A 17333-nucleotide genomic window follows, 5' to 3' on the forward strand; every position below is an offset into this window, starting at 1 on the left:
GGGGGGGCGCCAGCTAAAATCTTGCCTAGAGCAGCAAATTGGTCAGGGCCGGCCCTGTTGTGGGACAATTGTTTTATTGAGGCCACATCGGTATGATGCCTGGACCCATTCAATCTGTGAGGTATCTCTCTTGTTATTCTCAAGACTTGTTTGCAACCGTCATTTTTAAGACACGTAAAAGCTGATTTTCCGTCATTCTCTTCATATGTCCCCCCCACTTATGTGCCCATCCCCCCACATGGATCACACCTGGCACACGCAATACATGTTAAGGGTCTGTTCTTTGTATATTTACTGCAGTTTTTCATGTATACCAGTAGTCTGATACAATATTTACAGTTTGAAAGGGTGTTAAATGAAATGTGGTGATGATGAATGGTTTTTGTGTTAATGTAATAGCAGTTTAAACAGGACCAGTCAAATTTGACCGCGAACACCAAAGTAAGGGGGGGGGAAAACGAAGACAAAAGGAGGGTTAAAGCCAAACGCTTTAAGTTATTTCTGTAAATGTGCAATGTGGCATAGTATTGTGTCTGCTCTATGTGTAGTAGTGTAGTCAATTACGCATAAATACAGTCTTCAGCTCACTTGAGCATGCGCATGCATAACACGCTGTAAAAATGTACTCAGAAGAAAAATACCCTGTATACAAATCACATCATGTGTAGTTATTTGTTTTTATGGACCAAATGTTCAGTACCTGCTATTACTAAATAAGCTCCCCCATGGCTCCTGCTGCCGCCTCTGGTCACAGTGAGGGACATGCTATCTGTCGTTGCTCTCTGCTCTGTTGTTGGAGCTCTGTGCTGATCCACTCCCATGATTGGCTGACTACATGGTGGCCTGTAATTGGCTGCTCAGTTTCATACTTCAATCAACATCATGCTGGCAAGTTGGATGTATTTTGTGGCTCGCTTTATTTCTTGTTAGTGTTGTACTCATTTGTTGAAGGCTTTTTTTTAATGTATGAACTTTTGTTTTGTTTGTGGATTTACATTTTCTGAATAATAGCAATGCCATCTTACTAGTTTTTTCTGTACAATGTAGTGAATTTTACTCATTCTGTAATGCATGAAAACAATATAAGTTTGCTTTCCTAAAATGGTTGAGGTCACAAATATTTTCTTCCAATATTAAATTAAATCTAGTCACGGAAACGATGTGAAATATGACCAGGTACAATCTGTATAGAAATATAGGCAAGGTTCATATTTATGAAATCAAGTCGTCACAATATCACTCAATGGTTAACTGGGGACCATGATTCAAATCTGCAAGTCCTCCGTATTAAACAACAAAACAACTGTTTTAGGTCTGGGGTAGAATACGGTTTGGGGTAAGATAAGGTCTGAGTGAGGTTGGGGCATCATTTATCATCATGATTACAACAACCTCCCTAACCCTAACCATGAAGGTCAGAGAAAAAACACATAACATGGACTGTTTCTAGTACAATTCTGACAATTTGTTGGTCAATCTATCCCCCAGACCTCCTCTCTTGGCTGATCTGGTGGCTCTCACATCAACCCCCTTAGCTTGGAAAAGAGTCATTACTTTGACTAATAGATGTCTGTTGTCACTTGAAATCTAAGATGTCTTACTTAAACCTTAGCTGCTTAGCAAAATGACCATCAACATAGTACAATAACCATCTCAGAATTCGATAACATTTAATGCATTATGTACATACTGTATATTATAGTGAACATGAATTTCTACAACCGCCTCTTTATGTCTCTCAGATCTCTGCCACACTGGAACTCGTATTTTATCCTTCTATATCGCATCAGCCCTATCGCTCACGATGCCACCCATCCTGTATGTTGGCTGCCGGGCTCTTTGACAAATTGCCCCTGACAGCTGGTTTGTTGGCTGTCAGTGGTGGCTAGGGTACCTCTAAGGAGGAGCAGAGAAGGAGAAGGGAATGGCAAGGAGGGGGAGGTGGCAGGAAATAAAGAGATTAGATATGTTTATTTTGTTTTTAGGTTTCCTTCAGGCTTGAAGGAAGGCTCTAATCGTTCAACAGAACAAGTGAGAACTAATGCTATTACGTCCACCTGAGTGGTGTTTCCTTACACCTGATCAAAGTAACTGGAGTATCCGTTGTTCCTTTAGATGGTTTGTCTCTACAAAGTCTATTCTTTCTTCTCTTCTTCAATTCATGTATTAAGTGGGGTTATTAGAGCTCAAATCTGTATATAGCTGCAGCAGATGTGCATGTGTTCCTGTGACTGCTACAGCGGAGGCAATAGAGGGTGACTGAATAGAGGAATGGAAGATTGGGAGGATGGAACTTTCCCCCCAACATTCTCAGTGTAAACAGTACTACTCTCCAAAGCGAAGTTAAAAATCTTCAAACTGTTCATTTGTGCATTTAAGTGAAAATGGGACATGAACTCTGAAACATTGTTCTTCGGGGGCATGTTATTTTTTAAATGTTTTGAAAGGATAAGTCAGTTTCAGTTGATTGTCATTATAAATTGACTGTATATATATTGGTAACCCAAAAAAAGTTATTTTGTGTCAGGTAACTCTCTAAAGACAACATGATTCTGAGATGGACATAATTAAAGAACAAATCAAGTAAAATAAAGGAGAAATACAAACATACCATTTCAAGAAATACATTTTGTGGGTTTGCTCTGTGTTCAACTATCAATATGTCTGATATGTATTTCCTTTGAATCTCAAATACCCCTGTGGAGCTAATGCTGATAAATCACTATATTACCTTGTATTACTGACCTTCCCTTTTACTTGGTTTGTCAGAATGTTGATTTGCCATCAGTTCAAGCCTAAACTGGTTAGCTTCTCTACTTAAATAAAGCAAACACATTATAGAGTGGTGTAGTGATGATTTATTTTTGTAGACAAGAAAGGGAATAAGCATCGTAAGGGAAACCTTTAAAAAGGAATGCGATTTTCCAATTGGATTTCAGAATTTCAGGTTTTTTGCAATCAGACGTTTATGATACCCGTTGGTCGGTTGGTGTCACCAACGGTAAGTAAATGGCTGACTTTAGCCACTTATTAGCAACTGCTGTTTTTAACACGCATAGAGGCTTCAGACATTCCCAGTATTTACTGAAGTATTTTACGGCGTAGAACAATACGGGAAAATCTCTTTAACTTGTTTTAACCACAGATCTTATTTTAGGCATCTAACCAATAACTAATTTATTAAACAACAAAGGTGACTAAAATCAGGGAACTAGAAGTGATAAAACTCATTTCCAGGTTTTAGGACTCATTCCTGCACCACTGTATATACCAAACTAAGAACTTCAATGGTCTCTATAGCTGTTTTGTTCTGTTTTTTGTTCAATTTAAACTAGAGTATTGTAGTCCCATTGTGAGATGTCTATCATTTTGATCGCCACAGAGCTTTTGTTGAACCAAAGCTTAGTGAGCCTGAGGAAGCAGAAGAAGCTCTGTGTGAGGTAAAAGGCTCCATTTCCACCTCTTAATCGATAGAAATGAGTGCTGATAGCTGTAGCGGATCATGCTTTTGTGGAATTATGACCAAGTGTGCCCTCCTCCCCTTCCCCTTTTCTATTTCTTGCCTCCTCTTTCTCTACTCTTGCCATTATTCTCTCTACCCATCTGTCTCTTCTGCAGGTTTTGGCTTTGTTACATTTGAAATTGAGGATGTGGTGGAGAAAGTCTGCGAGATCCATTTTCATGAAATCAATAATAAAATGGTGAGTGGCTCCCATTGCATTTCAGAATGTCTGACACAGATCTGGATTCATGTTTGATTTTATGAAGTGTAGCAGTGAAAGAGATTGTGTAAACTGACACTAGACCAAAGGAAACTGGTCACACACACACACACACACACACACACACACACACACACACACACACACACACACACACACACACACACACACACACACTGAGTGAGGGATGAGGGAAGTGGAGGTCAGCTGTCTGTTCCTTGCAACTGATCACTAACCATGAAATTGTGTGTATGATCCCGAAGCATGCAAAAGGGCAGAACAACCTGCCCTACCTCTGCCCCCACGGCCAATTTCCACAGCATGATGCTCTGCAAATTAGACTAGAATGGCTTGCTATGACTGAAGGTATTTCATTGTAACAGATAAAAGTTTTTTCGGTTCCCACCCTCCAACTTAAAAGGTCTAGCAAGTGGTTTTTAATTGTTTTTGTCTTTCAGCCAAAATGATTGTCTTGCTGGTTCCATGGCAAGTCAAATAATACTGCAGGTTGCACATTACAACAAACCTTAGTTCCACCAAGATCTTCCATTTGCAAATTTCATTAAATAAACCTTAAACGAAAACATGATCACACAATCACTCCACCTTCGTTTCCCCTTCTTTCTCACATAGATTGGGACCAAGTGTTATTGATAATACAAATACAGACTAAAGCCCCAGGCCTCCTGTTAAGTAAGGAGCAACATGAGACATGAGCTTAGATTTTTTTCCAAAAAAATACATATTATAACATATATTTGCACAAATGCCATAATCCATTACATACAGATTCTCGGGGATGGAGGCCGGTATAAAGTGTATACAACAACCGATTCTATGTTCCTGACACAACAATGCTGGGAAAAAAAAGGTTATTTGTAATTGTGTTATATAACAAAATGGTATGGTTCTGTTAGGTAATACTGTGCACAGCGCATCTCTCTTTATGTGCGCTTCAGATCGATGTGCTCTTCCTTTAGATAACTTAGTTCATGTTGAGGCTGACATGAGAATAAAGAAGTACAGAATACAAATACAAAAATGTTTTTGCCGGAGTTTCAGTGTTTAATTCTATAGAATTTGTTGTTGCTTATGTTAAAATAATATGATTCCTTTACAAACCATCTTCTCAGCAACACACACCCCACACACATTACTTTCTTAAATCGTCTTACCTCTCCTTCATTTTAACATGACCCAATGCCGCTGCCAGAGTGAGCTCTTTTTCCCCGGTCTTATTTCTGTCACTGAGTCAGTATGAAGGTGAAATCAAACAAACAACCCAGAGTTGCACACAGGAAAAATAAGCCCTGCACTTGCTAACTATTGATTTACACATGATAGGACATCACTTGCTTTTATTGTTTCGGGATCCCAGCAGTGCTGACCATGATTTCTTTATTTTAGTCGATATCCCCCCATGGACCGCCAGCCCCCTTCCTCTTTTCACACCACTCATCGACTGCCTGTTTTAAATTGGGCTACAGGGGGATTGCGTGCATTGTTTACACCAGCAGGGGAGGGCAGGAGAGTATGAAGAAGAAGAAGAACAATAATACAGCTTTAAGTCCCAGCCCTCGCAGACATTAATACCAACTTCCAACAGAAGTAGCAATGTTTAATTTGCCTTTGTATTCAGTGTGGGCTAATATAGGCTAGTGTAAGCCCCTATTTCCCAAATGCTTTGTGAACATTTAAGTATACTGGTCTACAGCAGTAAAAAACTGCAAACCGAGCAAAATTGGAACCCATTGTCTTGCATTTACAGATCATGTGTTTTATCAGAAGACTACAGTGTGTATTTTTGACAGCAATGGACACTAAGCATGTATTGGATACTTCATACATGAGGTTATTCACTCATGCATTTAAGTTGGCAATAAACATTCATGGAAAATTGAGACCGAGCGAATCAGGGAGAAAAGACGAGTTCTGAAAGAGAGAAGGCTTATTGACTTCCACTCTGTTGAGTCTTCATCTTTATGACAGGGCCTCAATCTCAGGTACAATGGAGAGAAGAGTGGCAGCGACAGAAGCAAAGAGGTCATCTAGTGGAACACAACTCATTAAAGTTGGATCTCTTTCTTTTAACTTAAAAGTGTTGATTAGTCTGTCCATAAACCTTGGAAACTTGCAGTCAGATTGACAGAAGTTAGCTGTGGATTTAATAGAAGATGATTGGAAAGGATAATAGATTACCTGTAATCAAGGAACGCCATTGATTCAACAGCAACTGACACTGATGGCTATGACAGACATTTTTGAATTAACTTTTCACATTTGTGCCAATAGGACATTACTAATATGGGACGATGGTGTGGGAGGTATCACTGCTTGGTCCCTTTTCTGGGGTGTTTGCTTGCTATCGGCTTGGGAACAGTTAGCTTTCCATTACCCTATGGATAAGTGGTGAGAGATGATGGATGGTTAGCTGGGTGGAAGGAAGGATGGTAAATAAGAAGTGTACCATTTACAATTGTATTCTATTCTTTTTTTAAAAACCTTTTTTCCTGGGATATTTAATGTCCGATTCAGGTAAAATCTGATATTGTTTCTAAACACAGCCTTAGGTTTCCCGCTTAATTGCTAGTTACCACACTTGCTTACTACTGGCCATCCGGCATACTGGGGAAAATCCTGTTTGCCACCGAATTGTTGAATTTTTACCAGCTGTCTATCAGTTCGATATTTTTTAATCATTCAGATTAAGCTTGCTGGTTATTTAGACATATTTCTCTTATTTGACAAACTCTGAAAATTAGTTTTTACTTACTAAATTAACTATATTTATGTACAATCACTGTCCTGCCCTTCTCTTGAACCTGGACTAATTATAATGGGGTATCATTCATAATAAAATATATATTATTGAACTTAATAATAAAAGCTTTTTCTAAATCTTTTATCGTAAGATACAGTTTTACATAAAAATATGACACTTTTTAGATTAGTGAAGCAACCTTTACTTAAGCTGTGTGTAGGTAAAGCCATGACTCCAATCTGTAAGAATATACCTCCTTTTGCGGTTATCATATAAGGATAAGTAATATAAAATAACACTTTTTTCAATGTTTTATTTAGGGTAAAATGACATATTTCATATTTAATGAAGCATGTATCATGTATGTTGTTTTATTATTATAACTGTTTGAATCGGCTGGATAATGGGACTAATTTATATTGCTATACCTTCTTTTTAAATAGTTTTTTAATGATCTAATATTGTTTTTATTGTCATTATTGATGACATAAGAACGTGTGACCAGTGGTCACAATTACACCTCACTAACTCTTGACTGACAGCCCTATCTGCAGCCTTTAAAAGCTGTGATTTAAATAAAACCTCACATGAAGATAATCAATCAATTTGCTGCCACTGTTCTGGTTTAAGGTCACAGCTGGAGCAAGAAATCCCAGATGTCCTTCTCCACAGACACATCTTAGTCTAAGGGTGTTTCGTTGACTCGATTGGACATACAGCTTTATCCCTCCATGTGGGTGGGTTCTGCCCCAGGGAGGTGTCCAATAATAACCCTGATCAAATGCCCAAACACCCCAACTGACTCCTTTTAATACAAAGCAACATGGTTTTTCCTCGATTGAAGGACGAGTGTTTTTCTTCCATTTGGAGCGTTATCAAAGCCACCCATCAAAAACAAGACAGACAGAACTATGAGGGGAGAGATTGAGAGAATAGTTTCCTGCACGTAATTGTGTAAGTCAAATGGCATCAACAGCATTGGGTGGCTGGTGTAGTAAAGCGAACTAGGCTTTATGGCTTCATAACTGGACATAATGACACAGATAAATAAAGGAAGCCAGCACTCTGCTTTACCCCACGCTCTATAGCAAAGACACATATATTATAAAGAGCCGCACAACATCTTTTCTGCCCACCCCCTCTGAGAGTAGGAACATATTATTATTATTTGATACTGCTCCGTTGATATTAACTTACTAAAGTCATGGTTGGTTTATGGTAAATACAGTTGCATCATTCTAAACTTTCCCCATGTGTCATGGTGTGATTGAAATGTGTAACTGCCTAACTGTGTGCCTGCTGTTCCCCTTTGCTTTCGTCACCTGGAGGGTTACTAATTGCACCCTGCCAAGTGGCACAGACCCATGCTGCACTCTCCATCTCCCCTCAGGGCCAGGGGTGGGTGGCCCTGCCAATCTCAAGCCCACAACGGGAGACATTAACTGTTGGCTGGCAGAGCATTTCTCTATCTGCAGACTTTTGTACTGCAAGATCTAAACAGCTTCTCATAGCAATGACTCATTAAATCAAGGCACACACTGCTCCATTCACTCAAGTGTCAACACTGGATCTCACAAATATAAGATCACATATACAGATGGAACAAAAATAAGACAATGACAAAATACCAAAGCGGACCAAACCAAACTGAATGATAAAATATGGGTTTGTGTAGTATGGTGTGGGTGTGCTCGGGTGTTTTTGTCTTATGGGAGTAGTGGGTATGTGAGACTAAAGCATTGACTGAGGCTATCTGTATTGCAAGACACCTGGACATTTTAACATGTAAAAAACTGACTAGAGAACAGAAACACTGACTAAAGACCACTTGACATCAGTAAGAACCCTAACTACCTTGGTGTAATGGCACAACTGCACTCGTTCACTTTAGGCGTGGCGAAAACGAAGGAAAAGCATTTTCCTGAAGCATAGCATAACCATAGGAGCATATGTGTAGCCCACATTATTCAGTGGGGAATAACAGTGGCATACATTTGTGTATGTGTGTACTGTATATCTATGTGTATGTGAGTATATACACAGTATAATATCTTATCTTGGATACACATATACCATGCCATACACCTTTTATTTGTTAAAATTAGGAGACACACTGCCTTTTTAAATGGTCCATTTTAATGATGAACCATCATCATCAGCTTTGAAGCACCTTTACATTACATGTCACTTAGCTTTTTAACCATAACGACATACAAACGTTGCTATACCTTAGACATCCCTATGGGAAATGGGGTCAAATCGCTGACCCTTTGATTGCTAGATGCCAATTTCCCTGAGCCCCCTCAGCTTCAGTGTGTGGTCACACCAGGCTGCTGTGACCCCCGCCAGCGTCCGCTTCCTGTAGCACATCCTGTATCCACTTGGTGGTTAATAGCTGCAACGTCCCTTCCATTCACTGCTAGCAAAGTTAAACAAGAACTTTGAAGGGTAAAGGGGCCTTCGGCACGTTGTGTTTTTCTGTCTCAGGCATATATCGATTGAGGCATAATGATGATATCGGCAAAGCCATTGAAACAAAAGCTCTCTGACCTTAAGCGAATGGCCTTGGCGCAATCCAGGACAAATTAGCATTTCCGATATCCCCCAGATAAAAGCAGTAACAGTGATGTAGGGGGGAACAGTGCAGAAGGTGTCTGTGTGTGAGTGTGTGTGGTCCTCCTTTAAATTAAGAAGTTAGCTAATGAGAGGGAGATGAGACGAGAAATAATTACTGGAAATTACACAAACGAGAGCAGATTCAGTGCCCATTGTACTTAAAGATGCACTTTTACTCAACCTCTTCTTCCTACAGAGGTTGAACACACTTCATTTACTTTGGACAGTGTCTGACAAATGAGTTTAAATAAATTTGACATCAATGTACAGCCATTCTGAATTTTAATTATGTAAGTTTGCCTTATGTAAGGCACAAATGATGTTGAATTTGTTGAATCTTTACATCACCCTTAACTTCTGAACTGAAAGACCTAAAGAGTCAGTAAGATCATGTTGGCTCTAAACAAATCCTGAACTTGGACATTACATGTAAATGAAAAGATTTAAAGAAAAATGGTCTGAGTCTCTAATTTAATGTGAATACAATTAAGGGCAACATTTGCTGCCTATCTGGCTGCAATATTTCCCAACTGGAGGGTCTAAAAAACAAACTTCTAATGAAGCCGGTCATTCAAAAATGTTTAGCATCAAGTTCAACAATGATAAGCCCATTTGGTATAAAAAACAAAACATTATCAAAAATGGTTGAGACAAACACTGAACGGTGTAAGTCAAGTATTGTTTGACTTGTTTTCTCGTTTTCTGTTTCACAGGTAGAATGCAAAAAGGCCCAGCCTAAAGAAGTGATGTGTCCCCCGGGGACACGAGGTCGGGCGAGGGGCCTTCCGTACACTGTGGATGCCTTCATGCTGGGCATGGGCATGCTGAGTGAGTTGAATGCTTACATTTTGGAATGTGCATAATATTTATCTAACACAAATGAATTTATTTCATCAACTGTGGAAACGTATGTCACTTGCTAATAATGATTTCACATTTAAATGTATCTGTTTTTTGTGTCGGGGGTACCCTCCTCAGGCAAACAGTTTAGGTTGCAGTGGAGACCAGGCTGCGAGGACAAGGATTAATTACCCACATTTTATATTTTACAGATAGTACTGTAGCAATAATGGCTTAAATATGTGTAAAATCCATCCTCAGAAAAGGAAGGAAACATGTCTAATTTATATAAATGTTGTTTTTAATGCAGCTCTCCTTTGATCTTTAGTGGGATAGACTAAGATACAAGTGATGGAAAGGACTATGCAATTATAGAAGTTTTTATGTGTACTTTTTTATCATGATGCTTTTCTAAAAGTCATTTTGCCTTCTCCCCAGGTTATCCTAACATTGTAGCAACATATGGCAGAGGTTACACTGGATTTGCCCCAAGCTACAGCTACCAGTTCCCAGGTAAGTTCTCTTTTAAACTGGTGATTACCGTACTCTTGACACACACACACACACACACACACACACACACACACACACACACACACACACACACACACAACTGATTTTCCGTCATTCTCCACAATCGACTGGCACCAAAATGGTTGAACAAGCTCCCCATTGATATCTTCCATCACAGACTAAAAGCCCACCTGTTTCCACTGTCTTACTTGAAGCCAATGCAGTAGCACTTACAATGGTTCAGCCTTCGGAAAGCTAATGTTTTTGCAGGATTCTTGTTTTGGTTTTTTTGTAGCTTCATGCTTGTACAACTTATTGTAAGCAGCTTTGGATACAAGCATCAGCTGTATGTGATGTAATGTATAACAGTAGAATGAAAGTGATCCACCAAAAATGTGTACAAAGTCAATACAAACAAAGTAGGAGCACGGGAGACTGAGCACAGCTGGACATGCTGGCTTCAAACCTGAGACCCTGCGGACCTCAGGAGGAAGGGGGAACAACTGAGCCACAGTCCTGCTATTACTCAAGGTCACTTTAGTGCAAAATTGCCAAAGAGCTCACTTGAGCCAGCATCTTTTGTCAAATCTTCACACTGCAACATCTCCTTGTTTCGAACACATTGCATTGATTAACAAGCAAACGGTTGGGATGGAAATTAGCTGAGGAAGGCTGGAGGAGCCCCATGGTGTGACAAAGCCAGAGGAAACAGGATTAGAATATGTCAGCCCCAGGACTGTGCTATAGCTTCAAGGCCACAGACCACAACGCACCGGGGAACACAGCAGGCTGCTGCCATTCACACACACACACTGACACACACACAGCTGATGGCCCACTAGGGTTGGCCAAGACAGCTTGTCAAATCCCAGCCTCCTCCAACTGTGATATCTCCTCCAACCGCCCTTGCTCATCAACAGCGGTGGCTCCGTGGGTTGCTGATGGCACAGCTTTGTCCCCTGAGGCTGAGGGGGGATCAGCGGCTGTACCCCGAGCATGGAGCTGTAATCTCAACCTTAATGCTTGGAGTATCTGTCTCACCATAATGACTTTGACAGCTCTTCCCTGCCATCCTCAAGCCAACAACTTGGCAGCACATTACACTAACATCCATCCTTTCATTCCATCCAATCTGGGACCCTTTTAAAAAGACCATGATTGCTCTAGGTCAGCTTCTTCAGACGTTGCTCTTAATCCCGTGGCGCCTCTAGTGAAATGATTTCCCCCTCTGTTCTTCTCACCTATTCACTTTGATTTCCTGATAATAGCAGAACGACCTTGGTGCTCCAACATGAAAAGGTGAATTAAAGCCTTCTTTCTTCCCCTCCTTTTCGCTTCGCAGTGTTGAAGGATTTAGAGTAGTTGGCTTGCCGTAGAGGTTAAAAATTGGCTGTTGAGAGAGCGAAGAGCTCATCTCTTTCTGAAGCACTGCCCATAATCCTCGCCCGGGACCCAATTCAGAGGAGGTCAAAGAAAGTTGCTCATGTTGATGTATGTGAAAGCTGTGAGTGTTCATTCTGCCTTTCCACTTCTAATCTGAGCAGCCTTTTCTGGCTCCATTCAACACCGTTTTTTTTACAGCAATCTTTATATTCAAGCGCATTCAAAGTCAACTATTCCATTGCCATGTCATGTGTTCATATCCTATTTAGTGGAATTGTCTTGTAATGTTAGCGGGAGAAGCCGCGCTGATGTTAAAAGACAGTAATGATTACACTTCACGCTCCCGTGTTGTTATTGCTTTGGTATATTTGCTGTAGAAATGTCATTTTAAAGAATTTCTGCTGGTTTCATTACTTTTTCCTGTGTGTGGTGAGTATGAGATGTGTAATGGACTAGAAGACAAACATTGAGACAAACACGAAAATAATTCCCAACGCAGTTCCAAGGCTTTGTAGTGAAGGAGTGTTAAGTCGTGACAGTATGCTGCACTGCAGAGATGTCAGTTGCATTTGAACCCTAAGTGTCATTTTCGCTGGGGACATGTCCCCAACACTTTTTGAAAGTATAATTTGTTGAAACATTTTCTGAAAAACAGCAATGGTAATAAATAAGAACACATTGAGTTTATTTGTTTTGTCTGTTCACGCTTGGTGCCTGTATTGCTGGGGATGCAAATGGTGCAATTTCTACATGGGGCACATTTTATGTTAGTTAACTTTACACAGAAAATAAAAAATCAAATATTGCTCCTGCTTTGCAGCAGCGAAATAGTGCACATTTTCGACAGTTTATTCTTGTCCAAGTTGTCCATTCTCTGTCTGTGAACATAAAGAAGCAGGCAGGCTGTTGCGTTGTGTGGTAGCAACTTCAAATCAGCTGCTGTCTAGAGAAAATGATGAGTTAGGCAAAGATATTTTCTTTGTAATGCTTGTAAGCATGACGACTCCTTCTAGTGTGTCCTTCTCTGTGTGTGACAGACTCTCTTATAGGGACACATCAAAATATAATTTACATGACAGCACAACAACATTTGGGCCCAGGTGGTCGCCCTATCACAATAAGCAAAGCTCACACCGTACAAAGCACAATTGGGTGTCGCAGCTACCCCCGTAGAGCAAATGTCTTCCTTTCCCCCTGTCTTTCCGTCATACAACCCTTCATCTTACCCTCGTGAACACAGACAAAAGGATTAAAAACACTTGAAAGGATGCTACTTTGTTAGAAGTTACATTTCATTAGGATTACACTGTATTAAGATTTAATAATACCATAATTGCCTTAACAGTTGACTCTGCGACATTGAAGAGCAAACACAGATCTGCAGGCTGGTGTGGGGTGTGAAATACAATCGGTTTTTTATCGGAAAAAAGTGTCCCCACCACTTTTAAAAACAAAGTGCTTTTGACTACTTCCTTTGCTTGTATAAGCAAGAGCAATGTTTATTTTTAGCCGCTTCCCCATTTCATAAAAAACAATTGTCTCTTTGTATTTGTCACAGTCTATTTTTGTTGGAGGACATGTTGGCCGCTGATGAGAGCTGAAGGTTGTGTCCATTTATGCATGTGTGTGATAGTGAGCGCCAAGGTCACATGACCTGGAGAGCTAATAAAAGCTCCATCCCTCCATTCTGTCTCTCTTCCCTCTTCCCGCTTACCTGCTTGTTGGGAACCATTCCTCGAATTGATGTTTCACTTTTGATTAGTGCCTCATCATTTATGAAAAAATATATCAAAGACAAACACACACACACACACACACACACACACACACACAGGCATCCAATAATGCAACAACTTACCCCAGGGACACATCACTATAGCGGAATATAACTTACATCAAAGTATGGTGAAAATATTTAAATAATTCAATAATGTTATAATAAGTTAAATACTTAAAATGTCTCACTTGCAGAGAGCATCTGGCATTGACTTGAACCAGGGATGAGGGAAAGGACTGAATCCACTTCATTTTGAACAAACTTCCCAAAAAAACACCACGATGTAGACCTACTGTACTGCCCTTACAGTGTGTATCCTTAGCTCCAGCTAAACAGCTAGCTAACCTGCAAAAGCCCTCCATTCAAGAGACAGAGATTGTCTTTGCTTGTTCTTTGTTGTTTTTTAGGCAAGGGCAAATGAACTACAGTAGTAAGCAGCGCTGTAATGTATGAAAACAGACACACAGCTTTACTATATCACAGTTACAATGTAAATTCACAAACAGGGCTAGCTAACATACTGCTAGCTAATATGGCATATGTTAACTTACTTAACACAGAACAGTAACAAACGCTGCACCATCTGCAAATAAAACACATGTTTACTTTACATAAAATACCAATAATAACAATAGTCTCCAAGACAGAGGCATGACTACCACAAATACAGCAACACTCAGCCGTCTCAAGTAACTAAATAGATTTACTCAAGTACTGTACTTAAGTACAATTTTGAGGTACTTTACTTGAGTATTTCTATTTTATGTTACTTTGCACTTCTACTCAACTACAATTCAGAGATATATTATGTACTTTGACTCCCGTACATTTATTTAATACCTTTAGTTACTTTACAGATCTGGATGAATGATGTGAAATATAATCAAGTGTTAAATCCGACTTTAGTTCCACCTGGAGTAAATCCACAAGCTACCCTGCAGTATACAAAGTCATTCAAACTAGCTGCACCTTTACCAGCTTTGAGAACACTTTAATGATCAATCATTATAAAACATATCATATATATTGAAATGGACCAATTTGCACAATGAGTACTTTTACTTGTGGTACTTTAAGTTTACTTTGATGCTAATAGGCTACTTTTGTTATTTTACTTGAGTGACCTTTTGAATACTTTTACTTGTTACTCCTACACTTTGGTACTTTTACTCAAGTACAATATCTGAGTACTTCTCCTACCTCTGCACGCACACACACACGCACGCACGCACGCACGCACGCACGCACGCACGCACGCACGCACACACACACACACACACACACACACACACACACCAAGCAAATCTGGATCAGCTCCGTTGTACCCCCGTTTTTAGAGATTTGGGTACGGAGGGAAAGAGAGAGGGTTTTGTTTTCTGACACTTTGTGAGTTCCCTGACACACCGGGGACACATATTTATGTATAAAAGACATCAAATAGTGCATTTTGCTTTATAGGTGACCTTTAATGTCGCAAAGTAGGGCTGCTCTTCCTCTAGCATCAATACATGAAAATAAAACGTTTTTTAACCAATGAAATCACAATGACATGGCACAATTTGCATGATTGATTTGAAGTTGTGTTTAGGAGAAGGTCAGATTTCAAAAAAAGGTTGATTTGGTTGCAATTGTTTTTGTTTTTATATTTTTAAATCATGGAAGCCCAATAAAAACTATTTTTGGACATCACATGGCTAAAAATGCTCCCTCTTACTGTGAATCACTCCGCTTGTCTAAAGTTAAATGTCTGTATTGCTATAGCCTTTAAGTATTTCACACGTATTACAGATTGCCTGGTGAGTCCTTCATACAGCAGCGCTTCCTCCTAGACCTTTATGCCTTTTGTTTTCTACTTTATGCTTGGAGTCGACAGCCCTCAGCTGCATTTTAACCCACATTCCCACCGCCTTTACTACATCTGTGTGATGCTGCACTCACCTAGAGTGGAACAGACAGAGGTCGCAGGCTTTTATACACCCACTGCTGGGGAACAGGAAAGAAGAAGCCTTGTTTTTCACAGAGAATGTGTCAACAATAGGTTGTCTATTTTAGAAGAGGGATGGATGGCTGTTCCAATTGGATTCTCCCTGTGCCTTAATGCCTTCAAAAATAGCTATGTGAAATGCACCATTAGCTCAGACTGCAGGCATCCAAAAGAATGTGTGTGTCTTGAGTGTGTGTTTTTGTGCCTATGTCTGTACTCATTATCTGACTCCAAATGAAGATGGATGCTTTTTTTTCCCAAACTGTAGCAACACTTGTACCATACAGAATAATTGTGTGGTCAAACTATTCAGGATTAAGCAATATGTGCTGTCCTTAGTCACTTTACATAAAAAGTAGTGATACACTTGGACAGCCCTTTTTAAAACAAATATATAAAGATTTTTATAGTACATTAGTTTGGATCTGATAATGTGTATACAAATCTGAAGACTATCCCTGCCGTTATTGTTTGTCTTATCCATAATGTTATCCTGATTTTGGCATTGTATACTGTATATTTAAAATATATTTCCATCTTGTATCGCAACTTAAACATATTCATCTAGAGTCCTCTAGATGAATATGTTTAATATAAAGAAAACAATTGTATCTCATTTTTAATACAAGATAAACTGGAAAAGTGTAGATCAGTGGTTTTCAAAGTGTGAGGCGCGCCTCCCCTGGGGGGCGCCAGAGAGCTTCAGGGGAGGCGCAGCGTGAGAAAAAAATTACGAGAAACAGTGAAATCTAGCTAGTTCACTTCAGCTAACTTTATGCGAGCGGCAACATGGATCGATGTTTAGTGAAGTTACCTAAAGTGAGAGAGGAGACAGCGTCTGGCAGAACACGTCACTTGCACACTTCTGGCTGTCTGTGGAGACCGAGTTCCCCCACCTCGCCAAAAAGGCTTTAAAAGTGCTCATTCCCTTCACCTCCGCCTACCTGTGAGTGCGGGTTTTCCGCATTGACTTTGATCAAAAGCAAGTAATGGTCAAGCAGGGGCGGATCTACCGGGGTGGCATGGGGTGGCAACTGCCACCCTAAAAATAGCTTTGTTTTGAAATAAAAGTTGTGCCTAATTGGACATTTATGAGAGAAAATCCCTAATGTCCGAGTGCAAGTGAATGCAGCACAAGACGCGAGCCTTTTAACCCCTCCCCCGGCCCTGGCACGAGCGAGGAAATGTGATTGGCGGCGATTTCATTTGAACGGGACGGCGCATTCGGACCCAAGTACACGGAAGGAATGAGGTATTTGCGGTCTACAATGACAGAGAGTTTGGCTGTACTCAGCATTGAATCAAAACACACTAAAGCTGTAGATCTTAATCAGTTTGTGAGGCGTTTGGTGAACAAGATGGTCATCGCCGCATTCAGCTGTTATAGGCATGCCAACTTGATGCTCTGCTCACGGATAACTCGATGAGCATAAAAACCTGTTAAGATGATGAACTTACCTGTGTAAATATGTTTTTTTCTTAGTGGGGGTCTGCCCCAAAAAACATTTTTTAAGTCCTGAGAAAGTGAAATAAGACGGTGTGTAAAACTTCACTGCCCAGCCAAAAAAAAGTAACCACTTTGATTTAACTAGTACAGTAGGTAAGGGCATTCCACTGGATAACAATACCCCTGCATTATAGCAAAAACAACAGCACCATTGTGCTCTTTTTAACCAAATCTCTCTCAGAGGGGCGTGGGGAGTGGCTCCTTATTTTCATCTAAAGTAACAGACAGAG

At 40.1% G+C, this 17333-nt stretch overlaps 1 protein-coding gene across 1 annotated transcript; it reads left to right on the plus strand.

Annotated features, from left to right (window-relative positions):
• Positions 1–3618: 3618 nt before the first annotated feature.
• Positions 3619–10481, plus strand: LOC104942673 (RNA-binding protein Musashi homolog 2-like; the record flags this gene model as incomplete). Its single annotated transcript, XM_010767923.1, has 3 exons — positions 3619–3701; positions 9813–9927; positions 10378–10481. Coding segments are annotated over 3 exons (302 nt in total), but the record flags the coding sequence as incomplete, so codon positions are not given.
• Positions 10482–17333: the final 6852 nt, after the last annotated feature.

The sequence above is a fragment of the Notothenia coriiceps genome, unplaced genomic scaffold (assembly GCF_000735185.1).
Source record: "Notothenia coriiceps isolate Sejong01 unplaced genomic scaffold, NC01 NC01_scaffold00004901, whole genome shotgun sequence".
NCBI classification, from domain to species: Eukaryota; Metazoa; Chordata; class Actinopteri; order Perciformes; family Nototheniidae; genus Notothenia; species Notothenia coriiceps.